Raw genomic sequence first — 24663 nt, forward strand, 5'->3', positions numbered from 1 at the left:
ATGTAGTTGTTTTATTTTAATTACAGCATCAAGCCTCTGGTTGCATAGGCACTCTCTTCATTGTTCATTGCTTATGTGATATATTTATACAGAACGCAAAGTCCCAGCAGAAACATGGCCGGCTAGTGTTCCAATGGAAGCAAGGACACAAAAACCATTGAAGCTACTAGGGAAAATGTTCTCAAACAAGATACCCAGCTAGCTCAGAGATGCAATCCTCATCATCAAATCTCTGATTATTTCACAGGGACATCAGAATTGATATTTTTAGATGATCTAAGATTACCTTAAGACACTCACAAATGGTCTAATACAGGCAGAATAATATAGGGCCTTTGTGGAAATTTGAATCTCAGCTAGGCCACTTTCAAAGTGACCTTAAATAAATTACTTGAGTTTATTACTTATTACATGGGGATAGCAATGTTCCTATGTTTATTCAAATAACTGCTGAGTGCCTACCACGTGCCTGGCATTGCTGCCAGGATTGGAGACCAACGAATCCCTCTGCACTCAATGAGCTTTTCATTGCAGAGCAGGAAGGCAAAAACACATAAATACATCAAATGTTAGATGGCAGTACATAATATGAAATGAAAAATAAAACAAAATAGGCAAGTAGGGAATGATGAGAGGGGTCATTTTTATAGAGAGCATAGAGAAGGCCTGTCCAGTAATGTCACATCTTAAGGGAAGAAGGGAGCTATGTGGGTGTGTGGAGACGAGTTTGCACACAGTGGGATCCGGAAGTGCACGGGCACTGCAGTGGAACACCCTGAGTGGGGACAGTACGGCACAGTGGGGAGAACGATAGGAATGGATCAGACACCGTGGACAGGGGAGAAGGGAGCAGGGCCCGATCCTGCAGGGTCTTTCAGCTGTGAGATCCATTACAAAACTTTGAGCCAAAGACTGATATGATCTAAATTGTCTTAAAAGAATCACTATTGCTGAAGAAGAGATATGTATGTAATGGGGGAGCAACAGGGGAAGTGGGGGGACAATTAAGAGTCTATTGTTATAATCTAGACAACAAATGATGGTGGCTGATAAAATGGGGTTGGGGGTGGAAGTGGTGAGAAATGGTTAGGTTTGGGGTAAGTTTCAAAGGACAAGCCAACAAAATCACTAATGTACAAAGAGAGGAAAAGTAAACAGTGACCCCCAAGTTCTGGCCTTGAGTAGCAGGAAGAACAGAGAAGGTATTAGTAAGAAAGAGAAGGCAGTGGGAGAAGCTAATTAACCTAATCATGCTAAGCCTGTTGTGAGATAATAAATCAGTGAAGTAAATTAAATGCTGTAAATAAAACAAGTGAAGTCTTGGCCCACAATGGGCGTTAGGATGACGTAGTCCCCTCTTCTTCCCACGGAACACTTCTGTGTGACTTCTTGTTCTCAGCACGCGTCTGTGCACTCCCACCCTTTTTATTCTCCAGGTCTCCCCAGATCAGCATAGAGTCATAATGTTCCCACCACCGTGAGACGGCCATGTCAGCCTCATCTGGAAACATTTCCAACAGATGAAAGAATCAACAGAGATAGATAAATTACATTTTTAAAGAAGGAAAGAAAAACATTTGCTAGCAAACAACATTCATGGCAATCATCCTTGTGCCCTAAAGTTCTTGACCAGCCTCAGTACTCTAAAAGTTTCCCTGATATTGGTTGTTTTTAATAGAAATTCTGTGAAGATTAAAATATAACATTTTATAAGCATTTTTTTCTTCAATTTTTTGAAGAGAGGCTAAGAAATTGAGATAGTACCCAAAGATCTATAGAAATGCATACTGCATATATATTTCTTGGCAAAAATTTCTAGTTGCTTTCATCTTTTGCATATAATTGTGAGACATATTATTAAAAAGAAGTAAGTAATATAACTGTCTAGGCACTAGTGTCAGGTGAATAGGTCTTAATAATGTTTTATCCAAAGCCAATCCCCCAAATAACCAATATATAAATAGAAGAATAAAGTCTACATATTGAAAATATGCTTGGTTCTTTAAAATTCTTTATTGCACATTTATTGGGAATGTCAGTGCTCAGCTCACATAACTCTATACTCTGAAGAATCATCCACATTTAATTTGAGTGTTTTTAGTTGAAAGATTCTGCTACTTAAAATTCAGCTAAATCCCCTTGGTCTGAGTTGAAGAATACTTACATCTTGTGTTTTTCTCAAAGCCCTCTTCTATGCCCAATTCCTCATCATCAACAGAATATTTAATCCAGAGTAGACTGCAGCCCTGACCACTTCTCCACCCCAGCACAGAGACAGATCTATCCCACCCTCCCCGCCCCCAGGGAGCATCTTGTGTATGCGTAGCTTCATGTAGCATTCGAAGTGAGGTGTAATAAGGCCTCTTGTTCTCACTTGGCAAGTTAAGGTCATTGGCAGGGGCAACAAAACCATTTTAGATTTCTCATGTTTGTGACTTGTAGTTTTTACGACTAAATTATGCTGTGGTGGGAACGTCTGTGGATTCCTCAAAGTGCCCAATGGAAAGAAAGTATCTGGGCAAATGTGCCAGCATTTAAAATAAAATGCAGCAAAGCAGTTGGCACAAAGAGTTGGCCACAGTCTTTTGTTTATGCTTTTCCAAGTATAACTTTCCTAACTCGTGACCAGGAGAATCATTTATCCTCAAGAGGAATTTACTTCTTAATACTTTTATTTAGATTTAATCTTGTCAGGCCCATGTTTAAAGCAAGTAGCAAACTTTACCTGACTTCATTATCATAGTAATTACTAGCTGTTTTAACTCTACTGACACAAAATTCATCTTCTCTTAGCTGGGATAGGCCTACCCTTTGACACAGATGAGAAAGAAAATTGGTTTTAACTGGTATGTTTTTGAATTTCAGGGATAGTGGCTGTTCTCTTCTGTGGAGTCACACAGGCACATTATACCTACAACAATCTGTCGCTGGATTCCAAAATGAGGACTAAACAGGTAAAAAAAATTTGCTACCGGCTTTGTGTCTTTTTTTTTTCAGTGTAATGGTTATATAGCAATTCTGGCAGTGCACTCAGAAAGAATTTCATTAGTAAAGGAAGCAAGTAAGCTTAAGGCTTCATTAAAGTTTGGATATTTATAGATTTTTTCCCCTCCAGGATAACCATTAACAATTCTCTTGGTAAGCAAAAATATAGTTATAATAATCTCTCCCTCCTGAGAGATGTGGACTGTAGACTGTCAGTCTTGAAGATGAAAGGCCCACAGCCAGTAATAATTCACAGTCACTTACATCTAAAAGCATCATAAAGCATGTGGGACTCTGTAGTTCTGCAGAGAAAAAGAAATGAAGAAGAATAAGAAAGTGATGTTCGGTTTTTAATTGGGTGCTTTTGCGTCCAAGTAAACTCAGTTGCCAGTTGTCAGACAAGAGAACACACCTCCCAAAGGCCACAAACACTTCTGCTTGGATGTTGGCACAAGAACACTCCAGATCCGTTCCACAAACATTGCTGCACAGCTCCTCTGTGTCAAGCACTGCACCAGGTTGTACGAACAAAGAGACAGGTAGCACGTGACCCTGCCTTCAAGAGGTTCATTATCAAGTCAGTTGATAAAGACATGTAATAAACTATGATTGAAATATCTACATAGGGTATTTGGGGAGCATTCAATAAGCATCCTCTAGTCATTAGGATTGGGAAGGTGAGGAGAAAGTTTCCAGAAATGATGCCTCATCTGGAGTTTGAAATACAAATAGAAGTTAATTAGGTGAATTTTGTGGAATCCACTGGGGGATTGGAAGGTAGCAGGAAGAGCATTTGAGGAAAAAATTACGGGAGAGACAAAAGCTCTAAAGGAGTTGATGGAAGTACTTTAAATAGTTCTGTGTGGCTAAAGAATGGGGTAAGGCTGAAGCTACCAGGATACGTGATGGATGAAACCAAAGGGGTGGCCAGAGACCACCTTATGAAAAAACTTCCAGCGGAATATGACTCAGCAATAAAAAATAGAAATAGAATCTTGCTGTTTGTGGCAGCATGGAGGGACCTAGAAGATAATATGTTAAGTGAAATAAGTCAGATGGAGAAAGACAAATAGTGCATGATTTCACTTATATTTAGAATTTAAACAAATCAAACAAATGAACATGCAAAACAAAAACACACAATAGAAACAGATCAAACTGATGGTTGCCAGAGGGGAGGCTGCCGGGGAGATGGGAGAAAAAGGTGAAGGAGAATGTAGTAAATTACATTGTGATGAGTTTGCATGGTGAGAGGTGATTACTAGACTTAGTGTGGTGATCCCAGTGTAAGGTATATGAATGTCAAATCACTATGTCATACATCTGAAGTTAATATTGTCAACTATAATTTTAAAATAAAAAAAAGAAAAACTCTCATACCTTGTGAAGGAGGTTAGACTCTATCCTAAAGGTACTAGGGAGTAGCTTAAATAACAGAAATTCGCATCTCACAGTTTTGGAGCTGGAAGACTAAGTTCAAGTTTTGGTAGAACTATTTCCTTCTGAGGGCTGTGAGGGCGAATCCCTTCTAGTCTGTCTCCTAGCATCTGGTGGTTTTCTCAGTGTCTTCTGTGCCCTTGGGCCTCTAGACACATCATCCTGGTATCTGCTGTTATGCTCACGTGGCATCTCCCTGTGAGCACGTCTGTCTCCACATGTCCCCTTTTTAAGGACACCGTTCATATTAGATTAGCTGTCCACCCTACTCCAGCATGACCTCATTTTAACTCAGTTAATTACATTTTACATTTTCAATGACCCTGTTTTCAAGTAAGGTCACACTCTGACACGCTGCTGGTTAGGACTTCAAGACAGGAATTTGGGGAGGATACCATTCAGCCAACAACAGGAAGTCACTGAAGGTTCTCAGACAGACTCGTTTAGGACAGTTGGGTTTCCATTTTAGAACCATCACTCTGGCAGATAACAGGAGCATGAACCACACGGTGTTTTTATCAGTGAGCTTTTGCTGTGCGACAAACAACCAACCATACCACTCCAGTGGTATCCAGTGATAAACATTTATTTTTCACATATCTGCAGGGTTCAAGTCTTTTTAAAATTTTCTTCTGTTTTTTAAATTGATTCCAGAGAGAGGGGAAAGGAGGGAGAAAGACATCAGTGTGAAACAGAAACATTGATGTGTTGCTTTGTGCACACACCCTGACTAAGGACTGAACCCACAACCCAGGCATGTGGGCTGAGCAGGAATCAAACCCGCAACCTTTTGGTTTGCAGGATGATGCCCAACCAACTGAGCCACGCCAGCCAAGGCAGTTTCAATTCTTTTGAGTGCAATAGAACTGGGGTTCACTTCTCTCACTGGCCTGTTCATGTGTCTGTGGGTCCCTGGAGCAGCACAGGCAGCGCTGTGTGTCTGTCATTCTTCTGTTGGCAAAGAGCAAGCTCCAGGCTGCAAGTCCATTTCAAACCTCTGCTTGCATCTCGTGTCCTAAATATCCTGTTGGCCAAGTAAAATCATATGGCTGAGCCCAAGGTCAAGAGGCTGAGAAGACCAGCAGCCCACAGTCAGAGAGCACTGCAAAGTCATATGGCAAGAAGCATGAATATAGGGCCAAATGATCATAATCCATCCCAAACTGCAAATGAAGGTAGAGAGGATGCCATAATAACTCCAATGATGCTGAAGATATCTAATGTCATATTGAGGTAGTAGAAGTGGAGAAAACAAAAATGACATCTAAGCAAAAGCTATAATTGAGAAGAAATTCTTAAACAGTAATTTTAAAAGATACTTAATGCTTTCTTTATTATATTCTAAGCTCAGCTGGGCCTGATCTTCTCTCCCACCTACCCAGAAATTCTTTGAGTTCACCCTGCCTCTCTGCCCATCAGAAAACACAAAGATGCAACTTCAGAAATTTTAACTGCCTCTGGTTAAAAATAAAGTTGAACAAAAAAAATGATACTAATACCTAAAACCTTACAATCTATAGTCTTCTAGAATCCTTTTAATTAGGAAGACTATTAGAATTCTCTAGGGTTTAAAGGGAAATAAACATCTTGGGCTGTCCTCCCTGACCTCATCCGGTTCTCCAATCACTTGTGTTTGTTCGGGGAAGCTGAACTCTGTTTGGGGACCTGCAGTGTTAAGTCATGCTATCTAGACCGCTCAGCAGAGCCTCAGAGATAATTCATCTCACAGTGAGACAGCAGCCCACTGCCAAGGGAAGACAGAGCCACCGCAGTGCCCCACAGCCTTCTGTTCACTTCTGAAAGGCTTGACAAGCGCTCCCCAGATGGACCATCAGCATCCATTCTTAAGGCACTCTCCTTTCAGGTGGGAGGTTTTTATAAAGATTATTTTTTAATGCCCAGGTAATTGCATCCCATTTTTCCCCCTATTGCCTTCTTTACTGGGTACCTGGTTCAGAGAAGGAGCCTAATATATTTTTGTTTCCCCCCCTTCTCATACTTGTCCTCATTTCTTTTGTTTAGGGTCTGTCATTTTCTATTTACTTTTTCCCTATAATATATGAATATGTTGCATACATATTTACCCATATATGCATACATATGCATGCACACATATTCCCCACTATAATATACAGAGTCTGAGGTTACCACTTTGCAAGAAATTCAATCCAGCCTTTTAATTAACGTCCCAGATCAGAGGCCCTTGGCCACACCTGTGGCAATGTAGCAACGAAGTTCAAACTGTGTGTGGGAACCAATTACACATTGTAGCGAATAGCGGAGGCAGGCGTTGTAGAAATGGCCGCTGGGTCCTCTCTGAAACTGGGAAAGGGTTCAGAAAGTGTTATATGATGACACATAGTTATTAAAGGCGTGTCTTCCTCTGTGCCTCCCACCTCATGTTCACTGTCAGTGGGAGAAGCAGCAGTCACACAGCCTCTGTGCCTCTGTCCCCAGGACAGGCTAATGGGAATGACAGGTGTCAGTGGGTGAAGTCTGGGGGGAATCCATAAAGATCAACCGCGTGTTATAAAATTCAAAGGCAGTGTAATTTACAAAGGACTTTTATTCATGGACTGTGCCTATCCCAGCTAATTAAACAGCTATATTTGAACACAAAGACTTTTGAGAACTCTGTGTCCTTTATAGCTTAAAAAAATAGAGGGTCTCTTTAAAACTGCATTTACACTTTAAAACACATTTTGAAATTGGTACGATTTATATGTAGATGAATTTGTTTTACTTCAACCTGTGAGAAAACATGTAACGTCAGTGTGTGTTAGGCACAGAGTAGTAACAGGGACTGGGGAGGCGGTGCTGTGCCCACCGTGAGGATGAGCACTTCGAGGGCGGAGCGTCGCCTGGAAGAATATATGGACAGGTGTGCCAGTCCTTTCCACTGGGCTTGCAGTGGTTCTCTTGCTCGAGGGTATGCCCCCTAAACTTAAAGACAGACAAATACTATAAGCCCTGATGCTTGCCCGAGGAACTAAGAACTGTGAGACATCCTCAAGATGCACATCAGTGCACAGCGGTGTGTGAGCCCAGAGGTCTCACCCTGAAGGCTGCATACAAACCCCGCAATGTCACTCACACAGGTCCCTGCCTGCCTCCTAGTCCCTTCTTCCCGTGTGTCATCACTCCCTAGGCAGACCTGGGAGCTGGTAATCAGGGCCAAGCTTCAGGGCGCTGTCAGGGCCGTTACCTTGCAAAGCCGTGTGCTGCTGTATCATAGCCTTTTAACTAGAATTTCCCCTTCCTGCCTGTGGTTCCAACCTAAAATTCACTTCCAACAAACAATCATATACACATGCATATGTATAAACATATAATATGAATTTAAATAATTAACATTTATTATGCATTAACGTTTACGAAGTACTTATCTCATTTACTTTTCTACCTAAGAGGCAGCTCTTTTTACCTTTATTCATTCAGCTAGTATAGTTCAGAGCCTACTTTGTGTCAGCCACTGTTCAAGGCGCTAGAAGATAAGAGTAAACAAAAAATATTTCTAGTAGAGGAGCTTTATAGTAATCGAAATAAACAAGCTAAATATATAGTGTTCCTATGATAAGTCACAGGCCAGTAATGATGTGGAGAAGGAAGCAAGGCATGAGTGTGTGGGGAAGCGAGGTAGCAATTTTAGACAGGATGGCTGGGGAAGGCTTCAGGAAGAAGGTGATACTCCAAAGATGTGAAAGAGAGAGCTATGTGTATATTTGGAGCAGAGCTGTCCAGAAGTTGGGGATGACAAATATAACAGCCACCTGGGGCAGGGTGACGAATGTGGCTGAAGGGAAGAGGACCAGGGAAGAATATGAGAGACAATATCAGAACAGTGACAAGGGATGGGTCACAGAGAGGCTGAACAAAGTGGGAAAACACTGGAGTCTTTTATGTGACACATGGCCTGATATGATTTCAATTTTAACAAACTGGAGGTGCCATTTATTAGCTAGGGAAGACTGCAAGGTGAACTGCTGAGGGTTGACTTGTGACATTTGCGATGTTTATCAGTCAGTAAGTAGAGCTGATGGGTAGCCAGCTAGACATAGAATTCTGGAGTTTAGGGCATGAAAATGGTATTGCAAACATGAAACCAGATGAGCTAAGGGCATAATGGAGGAGAGATCCAAAAACCAAGCCTGATGTTGGGAACCAACAAAGGTGACAGAAGTAGTAGCCAGTCAGAACAAGTAAAACCAAGAAAGTATGATGCCCTGGAAGTCAAGTGAAAAGACTGTTTCAAAAAAGCATGGTGGATTGTGCCAAATCCTTCTGAAAGGTCAAGTGCAGAGCATGCATTACTGATGACATAGATAAGAATCATGTTGTTGGAGTGTCAGATAAAAGCCCAGTTCTAGAGGGTTCACTTCAAAGCACTATTTTAAGGGCTCCAAGTTCAAAAGAGAAGGGAAGGAAAGAAATTGGGAACTGCATGTACAGAGAAGTACTTGGAAAGAATATTGCTGTGATGGGGGCAGAGAAATGAAATGATAGAAGGAGAAGTGAGGCTGAAAGAAAATTCTTATTTTTAAGATGAAAAAAAGAATACTTTTTTTGTGCAGTTGGGAATAATGCAGAAAAGAGAAGACCCTGTGTTAAAGGGTTTATCAAAACTTACAAGTGGCAGAGGCAAACTTTGAATATGACTTTTTTGACTTTGTAGTTCAAACTATTTTGCCTACTACTAAAGGTCCTCTGATTATAGACAAGATAGTAGCAATTGTGAGGCTTAGCATCATTTATTCAGAAAACCTTGAGTGGGTGGATGAATGGATGGATGAATAAATATTTAGATATCTGTATTATACTTCCTGCTAATTCAGACAAGTAGTCCTTTATATTTAATTCCATTATCTTTGAAAATCTACCAATCGTAGTGCATTTTAACCTTTTAAACTAAAATACAGTTTGGGCCAGATGTAGATCTATTTCTGCGTTATTTCTGAGACTCCTTCTCTGGCATTTATGGACCAGCATTGTCATCTTCATCACAGCACATTGTTTCCAGATGCTTGTTTTATCTCCATTTCCCCGGATGCTATTTTGAGTGTGTATCACCACTGAATGAGAAAGCATCAGTGAAAATCCAAACTTAAGTTTTCAACAAAAAATAAGGCAGTGGGAGTTCAATTGGATATGATATACATGATTTTGTAAGAAAATTTAAGAAAGACATCTGGAATGTGGTACAGGCCAGATGACGTAGTGGAAAGAACATGGGACTAAGAGTCCATGAAGCTGAGGCTCACTCCTCATCTTTCTTTAAAGATTTTACTTATTTACTTTTAAAGAAGAGGAAGAGAGGGAGAAAGAGAGGAGAGAAACCACATCAGCTACATCAATCAGGTACCTCTCACATGCCCCCAACTGGGGACCCTCTTGCACACCCCCAAATGGGAACCTGGCTTGCAACCCAGGCATGTGCCCTGGATGGGAACAGAACCAGCACCTTTGGGTTCACAGGCCAGCGCTCCATTCACTGAACCACACAGGCCTGGGCCACTCCTCATCTTTAGGACTGATGGTGGGGCCCTGAGTATTTAATTTAACACCTGTGAGCTTCAGTTTTCTCATTTGTAAAAATGAATGATTGAACCATAGAACTGAGTTTTCAGGACCATGCTCTAAACCAGGGTTGTCCAACCTTTTGGCATCTCTGGTCCACACTGGAAAAAATACAGTTGTCTTGGGTCATACATGTAAATACACTGTGACATGTAACCACGAAAAATCTCATAATGTTTTAATTAAATTTATGATTTTGTGTTGGGCCACATTCATAGCCATACTGGGCCACATGTGACCTGTGAGTCACAGGTTGGACACCCCTGCCTAAACCCAATCATTTGTGACTTGACATGGAGCATGAGATACACACCTGGCTCCTTCTCCCAGGTGAGGGTTGGACAGTGATCACATGTGACAGACTGCAGTACATGGAGATGAAAGATCAGAGTTTGCTATTTATCTTGAAGACAAATCACTGGATAGACTTTCTTCAAGTTGTTGAACCAAATCCAAGGAAGAAGTGATCAAAAACCAAAGTCCCTGGTTCATGCTAGGATGAGACATTCAATGAGGGCTGGGTGCTGCTTCCTAGAAAACTCTCTGCCCCTGAGTGAGTGGTTGCAATGGCTTTTTCTAGGACTGCTGCCTATTGGAGGTGGAGAGCATAAAGCTTACATTACTACCACTCCCTGTCAAGTTCTGAACGAAGGGCTTCCCAGCTTTTCAATTCAAGCACAGACTGAATGTGGACTAGCACAACATGAACACACGGCAGGCCAGAAGTCAGGGGAACGGAGTCAGATAAGACATGGTTCTCACTCTCAGGAGCTCCTAATGTAGTAGGGAGCACACACACACACACACACACACAGGGAGATGGGACACACACATGCAGAAACAACCTCCTGTGGCAAATGTTCACACAGAGGGATGTACAGCATGTCATGGGAACTAAAGGACTGAATTGTTTCCTGGAAGCAAGTTGTTCAGGGGATGCTGACTGTGAGCTGGGAGATTTGGAGTTAGGTGTAAAGATAATTAGGAGGTTATCATGAAGATTTCATGGGGGAATGCAAGCAAAGAGGCAAAAAATATATGAAAGCATAAAATAAAAAGGAACGTGACAGGTCCCAGAGAAAAAGAGGTAGCACTCTATGCCTGGGGCTCCAGATGCCTTGGGGAAGTGGGTAGGACCTGCTAGGATCTGGGACAGGAAAGGGAAGGGTGTGGGGGAGAGCTGAGGGATCAGGAGGACCTTTCAGTGTCTTGCTGTGCTACATTTAGAAGAGCTGTATCCTATAAGCCTAATAATTACTTCAGGCATTTAGGCAGAGGAATGATGATAACAGTCAGATCTGCGCCAAAAACATTCAGATCTGTGCCTCACAAAGATAATGAAGGTAGCATCTTGGAGGAAATAACATCCACTTCACAGTTCACCATACTTCCTTTTGATAAACTAGTTACATATATACCATCTAAATTTGCCTTAATCTTCTGTGGCTCTAGACATATTTTTGCCCTATTGAACATCTTATGATATTGTGATCTATATGCAATTTATGGAAATTTACTATTTGGTTCTGATGAACTTAGGAGTTCATTAAATTCTTGCTGAATTAATAAATAAATGAATACATGAATTATGACCATTAACATTTCAAGATAAAAGATAAAGAGAAGAAATATAAATGCTAATTAGTGGTTTTATTTAATTCTGATATGATGCATTAATTTAAATGTAATGAGTTGGATGCATAAAGCAAATGTCTAGGGTAATCCTGAGACACTGAAAGAAAGATCAAGTACAATTCCGTTGCTCGCGTGACTTTCCTGCAGTGTGCCTCTGCCTTATTGATTTGCATTACAGTGGTTTTTGATTATGGTTTTGTGCTATTTTCTTCAGTCACTTTTAACAAAAGCAAGTGTGTTCTGTCCCAGTTACCTGTTCTGAGACACAGTGGGGGAGTGAATGTCACGGGCAACAATGCTCCTGCCTCCTGGTTTCTGAAGTAAGATCAAAGATATCTTCATAAAGCATAGAATTGCTTAAAAAAAAACTTTAATTACATTTCTTTTGTCAAGATTTCTAGCACTTTTCTTCTTTTCTTCATTCAAAGTACCTTTAAAAATACCATCCTAGAAGGGCTGAATTGATAAATGATGGCAAAGTGTTAAGTTTCTTTATATCTAGGCTGATGATTTTTTCCAATGAAAGGCATTATATTGTACAATGGACATTTAGTAGTTCGGCTAATAGGTGTTCTCTTTTAAATGCTAATGAGAGTGGAGCTCCCACATCATGCCACAAATACATTGTACTTCAGTGCCCAGAAGGAATGATGGTCTGTGAGCCCCTAGTTTGGAAGCCTTACTCCACAAGTAACTCGCACTGTGGTAGGAGCCACAAGCTACCATTCAGCAACCTCAGTAGTAGGTACCTCTCAGGCATCAAGTATGGGGGCCAGGGAGAAATGAAGCTAAGAAAGACATACACTATACTCTCTCTTAAAAATTTGTCATGTATTTTTTTCCTCGAAAAGCTATAATTGTACTATAAATTCTCATTAAATCTTACCTACTTTTTAAACAACATATTTCTGTTTGCTTATCATAGTACATAATTGCAGTTGAAAATTTTAAGTTGTAAAATCCAAAAGATCAGAACAAGGCAGAACTATAAAGATAAATTTTTAAACCTAGATTTTTACTGAAGGAAACTTAAATCCAAGGAAGTTTGATGGCTTGGAGGGATAGAGTCAATTCTCCAACCCAGAGACCAACCCGGACAAACTAAAAATATATATTACTCACCGTTGAAGCAACTTTTAGTGTATCAGTTACCTTTATTGTACAAGAAATGGGCCCAAAATTTAGCATCTTAAAACAATAAACTTTTATTATTTCCTACAGTTTTTTAAGGGCTTCGAATTCAGAAGCATCAGCTTAACTGGGCGGTTCTTGCTCAGGCTTCTCATGAGGTTAAGACAAGCTGTTGGCCAAGGCTGTGGTATTTGAAGACAAGGGGGCCGGAAGGCCCACTGCCAGCTGGTTCACTCACACAGCTGTTGGCAGTAGGCCTCACTTTTGCGCCGAGTGTCTTCTTTCGGACTGCCTGCGTGTCCTCATGATGCAAAAGTCCACTTTCCCCCAGAGTGAGTGAAGCCAGAGAGAGGAAATGCAAGGAGAAAGTGTCAGTTCCTTTATTAACTAGTCTCTGAAGTCACACACTGTCCCTTCTGCCACATTTTGTCAGAAGCGAGTCACTGAGACCAGCTCCCACTTAGTGAGAGGAGAATTAAGCTCCCCCTCTGGAAGGGAGAAGTATTCAAGTATGTGGACATATTTTTAAATAACTGTGGAACTTGATGCCATTTTTAGAAGTAATTTTTTGATAACAGTTTTAATTTTTTACATGGTTTAATATTTAGGTTTTCTACTTCTTCAGCCAACTTTATTTTCCAGCAAACTATCTATTCTCTTCATATTTACATAAATTTTAATAAAATAAATTTTTGAATACTGTATTGTACCAGGCACTATAAATATATTTTCACATAAAACTCCCAATTAGTATTTACCAAAAACCCATAATGTAAATACCGAGATTCAGATTTTGCAAGCCTTAGAAGAGTTAAGAAGGTCACACAAAGAACAGAGTTGTGCATCATAACCCAATATTATTTTTAATGCCATTTCCATATATTTGAATAGGAAATTATGTGTATATATTTTCCCTTATTAAAATTTATGAAACTGCATATTATACTGATCGTCTTAAGAAATAGCACTTACATTTATTTACCCATTTTACTCCTGTTTTCTCTAATTTATTCCTTTGCCTTTTATCATCGTCATTCTTTCTCTCCTTGAGCTTCTCCTCTTCTTTCTCATCCCCTTTATCAGAGGACGATGAACCCAAGTAACCTTGTCTCTACTGGCCACCCTCCTCCACTTACTCTCCTTCTCCCTCCTCAGCTCTGACACTGACCCAAGAGAGCCTTCAGAGGCAGAGCCAAGAATGCCTTTTCTTATTCCATTTCCACAGTATTGGTGCTGCCACAAATTCTGTCCTGCTCACTTCCTTCTCTTGTTACCATGTTGTATTCCATTTCACCACCGTTGCTTTTCTCTTTCTTCGGGATCCCTCCGTGTTCCACAGAGCTAAGATTAACTGAGTATTGTCACTGCTGTTTTCTTCTGCTTTCTCGTTGTCGTCACGGCGGGCTCTGCATCAGAGTCGCAGGCAGGCCATCCTCCTCTCCACCCAGAGGGCGCTGCCTTTGGGGTCCCTGTTAACTCTCCTTGAGATTTCTTGCCAGTAAGATTCCAAACCTTCTCTTAATTTTTTTTCTTTCTCATCTTCCAAAACCCCAAGAAAGTATACTTATTTCATTCAGCATTGTTTAAAAATTAATTTATCATGTTTTTCCCCAAATAATGATCTTGTATCGTTTTTCACTATGTAAAGGCCTCAGCCCCTCAGAGAGATGGTTCTCTCTCTCTGCCTCTCTCTCCCTCTCGCTCCCACTCTTTGCCTCACTCTTTTTTCTCATTTCTTTCACCTTTATAAGACAAAAGAATTCCACATTTGTGCTTGAATACCAACATAAAAATATATCTGCAGCATGCCTTTCTACGCATGGGTCTGATTCAGTACATAGTGGAAAACTTTATCTGGCTATGATGTAAAAGATTAGTTGGCCTGGCCCCTGCTTTGATGGCATTCAAGACAGATGGTGGCTCATTATTACCTTAAAATTCCTAAGAATGGCAATAGCACAACCCCCTTGAATAGCCCATTACAATTTTATCACCCTGCCAATAAGTGCAGATACAAAGGGCTTTGGTCTCAGAGTGGCATTTTGAGATGCTTCATGGAAATTGCTGTAGTTTTTCTACTCATTTTAATTACATTTTATAGATGCAGCACAGAAAACAGCAAGGCTGAATGCACGTGGATGTAGATGTGGCACAGAAAGCAGCAGGGCTGAATATGTGTGTTTGTTAAAGCATGTTGCCAAATTTAAGAATGTCATTTCTGGGTGGTCTGGAAAGATGCAGCAAAGGAATGTAATGAAATGCTAGACCTTGGGGCAGTCCCTGCAGAAGAGAAATTAAATTGTTCCTGGAGGGACAGCTCAAAAACTCCAAGAATCCCATCAGTGGAGGTATAATACAGAATTCTAAGTAAAGTACCTGGAAGGGAAATCTAATAAACTAGAATAAGAGTTTGGTTTTAGGAAAGTCACTTACCACAGTTGTTCTGGGCTACACTGAGAGAGTGCTCAATTGCAGTTAGCAGTGACCGATCTGTTCTTGAGGGAGAAGGGAATGGCTTTTATAATGGACTGGCTTTAACAATGAACACCCAGGTAACAAGCTATTTCTGATGTATTTTTTTCAATGGTTCCAAGTTATTTAAAAAACTGCTTGAAAACATATATCTTTTCTTGTTTTTTACTGTGCCTTGCTCCCTGCAGATTAAATTTTCAAGGACTAACTAGAGGAGCAAAGACTCCTGGTTGAAAACAAAGGAATTCTTTTGTTAGGAAAAAATGTCTAAACTTTTTTCGGTCATGTAGGTCACCGTATTTCTGTAATTCTTCTCTTCCTGAGAGAGCTATGAAAATGTGGTTGTTGGGACTCAGATCTGGAGAAAGTATTATTTTGGGTTCCCAGGACGATGACTTCATACCTCAGCACTTGTCATTCTTCAGCTTGCTTTTCCTCTGTAAAGATGCCACTCTGGTGATAGCACAGGGGCCTACAACACAGGGTCAAGGTGCATGATCTCTTGGCCAACCAGAAGCAGACAGGCCCAGAAAGCATCCAAGCTAATCCAGCCAAGTTTCAGTATTCTGAGTTCTGATGCAGCAGCTGTCTAGATGGTTAATGCTAGGTTCTGTGAACCATCCCCCCAGATGTTCCCTAGGGCCACCAGGGTCACTACATCTTAACTTTTTATGCCTTTATGTAAGTGTTCTCAAGTGATGGTCTGTGGGCTGGTGGTTCAATTTTATGATACTGTCTGCAGTCATTCCTTGCATAAATTAATGATTTATACCAGCCTCTTAGGGAAAACACCACCTCTCCTCCCCTTTGTGCTCATTTATTGACTGGTTCTTGGCTTGTTTTTATTGTACCAGTTGGGGCAGGTGGTCTACAGAGTTCTTTTTGCTTCATCCAATTAGATAAAAACTAAAATAGTTTGAGTCCATCTAACTTTCTAGGGAAGAGTAGTCTGATTTTCAGTGAACATTTTCCCCATTTAGCCCTAATGAATGTGTATGTAGTGGCAGAACCATTGCTAGGACTGTGGAATAAAGCAACAGCATTCTGTAGCCATCTTCCCAAGGTTCTGGGCAGAAAACTCTTTACTAAGGCTCCAGAATGTTCACAGGCACTGACACAGGCATCTCGCTCTAATTCCCAATTTGCTCAAGGTCCAGAAAACCCATGGGAAAAAGCTTGAATTGTATCTGTAACTGAAATTCGGACATGTAGTAATGTATGTGTGAAATGGAAAGGGTTAATGGAAGAAGTCAGGAACAGGGAGGAAAATGAAGCCCTTAATAGGGAGATTTTACAAATGGCATGGTGTCTGCTACAGCCTGAGGGTCAGCATCCCCTTGTGGGACTCTGTGAGGATGACTGTGGTCCTCCTCACCCACCCACCTGTGGGCATGGCTGCACCTGTGGAGGAAAACTCTAAATGGTAAAATCGGGTGCAGGGAGGACAGCATTGTTTCTCTCCGGGACCCTCCTTTCTTCCCAGAGTGCTGGGTAGTAAACTTGAAAGAATTCAAGAGTATGTACAAATAACTCTACTAAAGAACCATCTCTAAAGGACCTGGACATGAGACAACAAAGTCCTCCCCTACTGGCCGGAGAAAGAGATAGGTGGCTGAGGCCAGGATGCAGTCATAAATGGAGCGTAAGGGGCCAGTGGCAGAAACAGCAGGTGCTCCCAAGGAGTGAGGCAGTCCTAGAATTGCAGGAGGTGCAGCTGCAGTGTGATCAGCAATGGAGAGTGTGGTCTGCAGCTTGGAGTGAAGCAATGGCAGGCTGGCGCAGGCAGCATCACTGTCATGGCTGGGTGGAGTAGCCACGTGGGCAGCCAGAGCCGAGGGATGGTAGACTCCAGCCTCTGATCATATGTGTCAGCCCTGCTCCTTGGGTGCACATCAGAATCACTAGGAAGCTTTTACAAATCCCTGATGCCTGGGCCCCACACCCAGGAGCTCTGATGTATTTAGACTCCTGGTGGTGGGTCCTGGGCTGCAAAGTTTTTTTCATTGTACCTAAGTGATTCTGATGAGTAGCCAAAGTTGAACCCCACAAGGTGTCCAACCTTTTGGCATTTCTGGGCCACACTGGAAGAAGAGTTTGTCTTGGGTCACGCATTAAATATATTGTGGCATATAATCACACCAAAAAAAATTCATAATGTTTTAAGTAAATTTATAGTTTTGTGTCAGACCACACTCATAGCCATCTTGGGCTACATGCCGCCCGCAGCCCACCATTTGGACACCCTGGCTAGAAAGACACTGACAGGGAAAGGCTGAGGTTCCGTCATTTGGTAGGTAGGGGTTTTCAAAGTAGCAGATCATGGCCAAACCGTCCAAGTGACTCAGGTGGGAGCTACTCGCTGCTGGGCTCAGGGTGCTGGTTCTCCAACCAGGCAGCACCCTGGAATCATCCAGACTTGTGCTCCCCAGGGATTGGGATCGAACTGCCCTGGGCTTCGACCTGGGCAGGAAACCTAAAGCTCCTCGGCTCCTCATGTGACGTAACCCTTGAGAATCAGTGACCCACAGAACATCAAGCTCCCTCATGAAGCTCCCCTTTGGAAAAAGCAAACTATGGAGGCACTTTATATTCTTGTGAGTAGTGGGAGCCATCAACAGTTGGATGTTAGAATAAATGCCTGCATACAGAATGAGACAAAAGTAGGTTTACAGTTGTGAGTGTGTGAAACACAGAGTTCATTCTTGTATTATTATTCATCAATTATTGTATTATTTTCCATACAAACAACTGTAAGCCTACTTTTTCCTCACCCTATATTTGCAGCAGGAGGCATCAGAGACATTACCCAAGCAAGACCCGAGAAGGCAGCCACCCTGCCCAAACCAGAAAGGACAATTGATAGATCCCTTTTGGGTAATTTGCTCATTGATCTGAAGCCAGTAAATAAAAGTTTTTCTTTAAGGTTCACAGACTCATTATAGTAATCAAAGCATTACACGTAAAACTGTGACAGCTTCAACTAGAAAGTATATACTTTCACTTACTTAATCTTTAATGTGGTAGAATGTTTAGTACCTAACAGGTGCCAGTCACCATCAAAGGCAGATTAGTGAAAATTAGGATATTTAATCCCTATGGCAAAAACTGGTGATTTAGATCCTATTAGCAACTGTTTTACTGTGGAAGAAACCAGGACACAGAGAGAGTACGCAACACAACAAACAGGTATAGGAGAGGAAAGTGGGATTGGACAGAATCCAAGTCACTTCTTCCCACGTCACCCGGCTGCCCTGACTCACTCTCTAGTTAGTGACTGAAGCATCTCCCACAGCTGAACCCTCATTTTCCAGTTTCAGTGTTATACAGTGATTTATTTATGATGAATTTCATGAAATACATTTGGAAAGTTGCTAAGCACAGAATCTGCATGAATCTAACATTATCTACACTATCTTATCCTATAGATAATTCGAGGAAAGAGAACATATTCCCACTTTTTTTTCTTCCCCTAAAATTATTTGGAGATCCGATAAATACTATCTTCTTAGAGTCAATACTTTTGAGACTTGGGGGACTAAATCAAGTCTCTAATTCCAACAGTGGAGGGGGCAGTGATTCTTAATTGACACACATTTGTATCTTTAGTCATAACTTCTCCAAAAGTGCATATTGCCATAACAGACATATTTTAGCTACTTGGAAAGAGATAAAGAAAATACTGTTTCCAGGAGCATATCTTAGTACCTAATTTCAAGCAAGTTACACCATGTTTTGCAGAGCTGAGAAAGAATGGATGTAAATTTATTGATAATGTTCAACTGGACTTGAAAATATGCCACCCACGTATCACTGGCAGAAAGTGATGTGATTGAACCTGACTCTAGGCCCTGCTTTTAACAGGAATCTTTCTTTTATGACAGAATACTGAAGTGGTTTAAGCTATGTTAAAACCTGCTCTGATCTCTACGTTCATCAATAGCTTAATTTTACTTTGACTTGAATGTAAATAGTATATGCTTTTTCAGTACTTCAAAGTGCTTTTATAAGTGATTGATTCTGTCCTAATTTTTTTCATGGTTATGATTTATTATGATGATTTGAGAGTTAAGCTTTAGATCTACTTTTAAAAGAAAGATGGTTTTATTTCTATTGTTTGCCCAAATAGTCTAATGATTTATGCAATTAAAGTTATCTTTCTATCACTTTTTTAAAAGGCCTCTACCTAGGAATTATATCTGAAAAGAAAATGTTTGATTTTTAAATTATATTAGAAGGCTTCAGCTTATGCCACAGAGCATCATAAAAATATGACTATTTTTAAAGGTTTTTTTAAAGTAAAACATTAACTATATCATAGGTTTCTCAATGATTTAAGTAAGGGTTGCAATTCAAAGAAGACCTCAAGCCAAAATGAATATATTTACACCAAATACATTGTTTTGGTCCCACTGTCCAACATCCCAGCTTTCCCACTACTTTTCAAATATCAAGCCTAGAAACTGCTACTGTCATAGAGAATCACTTAAATCTACCCTGCCAATCAGCACTTGGGACTCCAGTGGGTGGTAGGCCCCTCCATCTCCGCCCTGCTGAAACTTGCTGGGAGTAAAACCAAGTTCTGTGGACCAAAAGAGCCTGGGGTTTCCCACTGTCCCAAAGCTTACCATAAGCCAGTGGTCTACTCACTCAAACACACCCACCATCTGCATCCAGAAAACATCACTGCCTGACTCTAGGGAGGAGTTCCAGAGCTCTGGGAGAGACAGAGGTACAACACAGTGGGCTCCGAGAGAGGGCCATTCCCATGGGAATATCAGGCTTCCCAGTGTAATGTGGAGAAACCCAATAGGTATAATCCCAGCAGTGGAATTGCTGGGTCAAAAGGCACTCCCATTTTAACTTTTTTGAAGAAACTCCATACTGTTTTCCACAGTGGCTGTACCAGTCTGCATGCCCACCAACAATGTACTAAGGTTCCCTTTTCATGGGGATTATACACTAAGAACCCTGAATCACCAATTCAAATGAACCTATGCACCCCGATGTTCACAGCAGGGCTATTTACAATAGCCAAGTGCTGGAAACAGCCTAAGTGCCCATCAATAGTACGAGTGGATAAAAAAATGTGGTACCTTTACACAATAGAATACTACATAGTAGAAGAAAGAAGGAACTCCTACCCTTCACAACAGCATGGATAGAACTGGAAAGCATTATCCCAAGTGAAATAAACCAGGCAGTGAAAAACACATACCATATGATCTCACCTATAAGTGGAATCTAATCAACAAAACAAACAAGAGAGCAAAATAGAGCCAGAGACATTGAAATTAAGAACAATCTGATAATGGCCAGAAGGGAGAAGGGAGGGGATAATGGCAGAAAGAAGGGGAAGGTCAAGTCAAGGAACATGTATAAAGGACCCATGAACAAAGGCAACAGTTGGGGGGAGGACTAAATGTAGGAAGTGTGGGGTGGGTAGGGCAGGGGAGAGTAATGGGGGGGATGGGGACAACTGTAAATGAACAACAATAAAAATATAAATAAATAAAATATTCCCTTTTTATAGTCAGTCAGACTTCATAGAGTCACATTTTACCTTTCAAACTTTGACTACATGAGCAGAGAGATGATTTCAGTTGTGTCTCTGCTGTACAGAAGTTACATATCCTTTAAAATTATTTTAGAATTTATTTTCAAACTTTAAAAGGACCAAAAATTATCTTTGTGTTCTGATGACTTCCAGATTTACCTGGTTCTTGAAACATTACCATCTTTTAATCACAATGAGCTGGTCTTGAGTTTCAAACTATCTGAGAACTGAATTAATTTTCAGTGAGTAAAATGTAGGCTTTCTTATCTGAAACAGAACTGTCTTTTAGAGTGAAGACTGGGCAAGGTAATAATCACACTTGTTTTTTACAGAGGAAATCTTTAATAAGGAAGACCCTTGCCACGGCTTTGTGACTTGTTCCAGCTTGCGATATAGGGCTCAACTTATTCTTAGATGCTTATGTTAAAAACTGTATTATATTTTAGACAATAGGTTCAATGGACTAAGCCCAGACAGTTATTGCATTACAAAAATAGATCCACATTATTATTTTTTAAATATGCATAATAGCCCTTCATAAGTATTCACCTCATTGACAAAGGGATGTCATTTCACTTCCGCTACAAAGACTTTTCCCTGACAGTTTCTTTCACTACAATGATGTGCTTGAACTATTTTTTTCCACTCTCAGATATATTTTTAAAATACCTCTACCTCAAAGTGATTCACAAAATATATGACATTTAAAGATATAGGGTGTTTTTTTCATGGTTATGCATCAGTAACACAGCAAAGGTCAACTTTGCTATGTTATACGTATGGTATGCTCATATATTTGACTACTTCTATCTGTTCGGCATCACTTACTACATTTCCCCAGATTTCAGTGTGTGTCCTTCACAAGGCATCTTCTGCCGGGTTGGAGCAGTCACTTTCTGAATTATTAACACCTGGTGCAACGCCACCCAGAGTGAGAGAACACAAGTACTGAATTATCCAGTGCGTCGAGGTCAGTCTTCACATTCTTGGCATCTGGGAAGTAAAGCGCATAGAGGGACAAGCACTGGACATGGGAGACCTGGATTCCCAGTGTGGGCCTGCTTATGCCCCATGTGGCTGTGAGCCATGGCATGTCCACTCCGGGAGGGCAGGGACCTGGTCTGGTTTGCTTACTGCTATACTGTAGTGCCCAGCACTGGTAGGTGCTCACTTTATGTTTGTGGGGAGAATGAATGAGTCTCATTGTTCTCTGTGAAGGCCCAGACATCACACTGGAGAGCAGTGAGCGAAAATCCACACCAGCCCTGTGCTCATTGGCGCTGACACACAACATTAAGTGCTTTGAGATGGAGTACATGGATCTCTGGGGTTATGTAACAAAGAGCCCAACTAGTTGGGGGCCAGGGAAGGAGCCCTTATGAAAAGACACTTGAGCTGAGATATAAAAACTCTAGTCAAGAACAAGCAAAAGACCCAGGAAAGAGTGGGAAGCATTGTAGGAGAGGCCTCGTTAGCAGGAGATCCTGGCTCGTGTGCAGGACTGAAGGGCCCTGGTGTTTCCTACAGTGATTATGTTCGTGAGGAGTAAACTAGAATGAGTGGAAATATCACCAAGTCATAAAGTTGCCAGGCTGGAAGGACTCCTGCTATTTAAACTAACTCCTGTTGGCCTCATTTTACCAATTTGGAAACTGAGGCCCAGAGTCTCTGAGCAAATTCTGGACCTTAAAATAAATTTCTATTTTTCCTTTTTTATTTGACTCTCAAGCCCTGCAAAAATTTGTCAAGTAAAATGTAAGTTTCCTCACTATAGAAGTAACTGTTAGAGGTTGGTATATCTCCTTCTAGAATTTTTCTACACATATTTTTAAGCAAAAATGGGATTATACCATACACTGGTAGTTCTCAAGCTTTTTATAACAAAAGTCTTTTGCACTTTTAGAAATTGTTGCAACCACAAAGAGCTTTTGTTTGTGTGAGTTATGTACTAGCATGTGCTAGAACCCATGGATCAGGCTCAGCTCCAGACAGCCAAGCGTGTAATTCTCTTCTCCACACTCAGTGCCAACTTAGAATCAGCCACAGTGGGAGCATCCATCCACCATGGCAATCAGCTAACACTGCAAATCAGGGTGCCCCACCCCAACCAGAAAGCCAGTTGTTAAACATTTACCAGCATGCTGCTGATTCCACACGTTCATATTTATCATATAAGATATTTAAAATGAGGACTTTAGAAATATTGCATTTTTATATAATGACAAACATCACACATCAACATAACACCTTTTGTTTACCTGTTTGCAAATCCCCTTGATGTCTGGTTTCACAGAAGGCAGCTGACTTCTCTTTTCTGCCTCAGCATTCAATCTGCTATGATATCACACATTATGCAGCCCCTGGACACCTTCATACTCATGAGACGATAAGAATGAACAAGGCAAGGAAAGTGTTGGTAATGTTTTGAAATTTGTGTTAACCTCATGGACTCCCTTCCAGGGCCCCGGGGAGTCCCAGGGTCCCTGCATCACACTCTCACACTTTGAGAGCTGTCCCTACGTGGAAGATTCTTTTCTTTTGCTTCTTACTATTTTAAAACATTTCTTTTTACTTCCTATGTCATGGGAGATTTCCCTGCCATGCAAAAGATCTACCACATAAAAATGAAACTCCTGCGCCGATGCTGAGTAACAACTACCTAGATTATTTGGTCTTGTGTTCCTGCTGTTTCTCTTCATCGATACCCACAGATAATATTACAGACAGGCTAGAAAAAAGGAGATGAGAAGAAGCGCAGTGAAGAACAGTTTGCGTGGACCATCTCTTTTATAAATATGTTGACAACAAGCTCCCAAACACTGTCTTTCCTAGCTCAGCGCCCCTTCCGGCAGAAGGATGCAACGTGGCACTGGTTTCAGTTCTCTCATGCCCTGTCTGAGTGCCCGTCCCCAAGGACATAGAAAGGCGCCCTAACTATGCTTTTGAGGAAAACTCAAGTAAAACTTAGCTGAATTCTCTGTGGGCTCTCGAGAATTCAGAAGAGAGAACAAAAAAGAGGAAGTTTGAGGACTGTGGTGTATTTTCCTTGCCAAGAGAGCAATCGAAATCTCAAGAGCTGGGTGAGGCCAGGACGCCCAAGACGATGCGTGAGGGGTGAGACAAGATCACATTCCTTCACAGTACCAGAGTTTGTAACAATATTTGCCAAATAACTGTTGGTGAGTGAATAGGGTTGTGATGATTAAGCTCTTTATACTGTCGCTTTTACAGTGTCTGTGGCACTCTCTGCACATTGGGCTATATTTAGGCTGTTTTGTTTTGTTTCTGAGTGCTAGAACTGGGACTCATCTTGCAGTTCAAGCTTCTGCTTTACAATGGGATTTCCTTTTTTCATGAAATCAGATTTGAAAGGCTTAAAGGAAGACAGGTTGGTGACATAGGCACGCCCTGGATCACAGTATGGAAATTCTTCATTGAATTTGCATACAGTGGCTACCACTCTAAAGCCGGTTGGATCAGAACACAGGAAGTGGGAAATGCACATGTTCATAAAGCTCTGAGTGGCCCAGATCTGCCTGTTACATAACTGTCTGATTCTTGTCTCCTTTTTCTCCGTGTTGCAACAACTATTTGGAAAGTATTTTTGAGATTTCTGATGGACCCGAGAAAATGTGTGGGCATTTTCTAACTGTGGCCAGATGGAAAAACCTTGGCTAGATAAGATAACTGGAATATTTTGCTAACCATAATAATTCACTTGCTTATCAGTCAGTTCTTATTTCTTAGCCACAAACCTGTCAGTTCCTCAAAAGCAATTCCCTTCACTTCATGCAGCGCCTGTTACAAACCGAGAATGCTGGCTGCAATACACTATAAATCTGAAATGAGGCAATGGCTGACTGCTCGGGTTCTAC

At 41.1% G+C, this 24663-nt stretch overlaps 1 protein-coding gene across 1 annotated transcript in view; it reads left to right on the plus strand.

Moving 5' to 3' along the window:
- Nucleotides 1-24663, plus strand: part of SLC9A9 (solute carrier family 9 member A9) — a 529357-nt gene that overhangs the window by 254757 nt on the left and 249937 nt on the right. The window contains exon 9 of the mRNA XM_037153405.2: nt 2866-2954. Within this exon, the coding sequence (XP_037009300.1) occupies nt 2866-2954 (89 nt within the window). The remainder of the gene's footprint in view (nt 1-2865; nt 2955-24663) is intronic.

This window comes from Artibeus jamaicensis, unplaced genomic scaffold (assembly GCF_021234435.1).
Source record: "Artibeus jamaicensis isolate MK-2021 breed Jamaican fruit bat unplaced genomic scaffold, CSHL_Jam_final contig_466, whole genome shotgun sequence".
NCBI classification, from domain to species: Eukaryota; Metazoa; Chordata; class Mammalia; order Chiroptera; family Phyllostomidae; genus Artibeus; species Artibeus jamaicensis.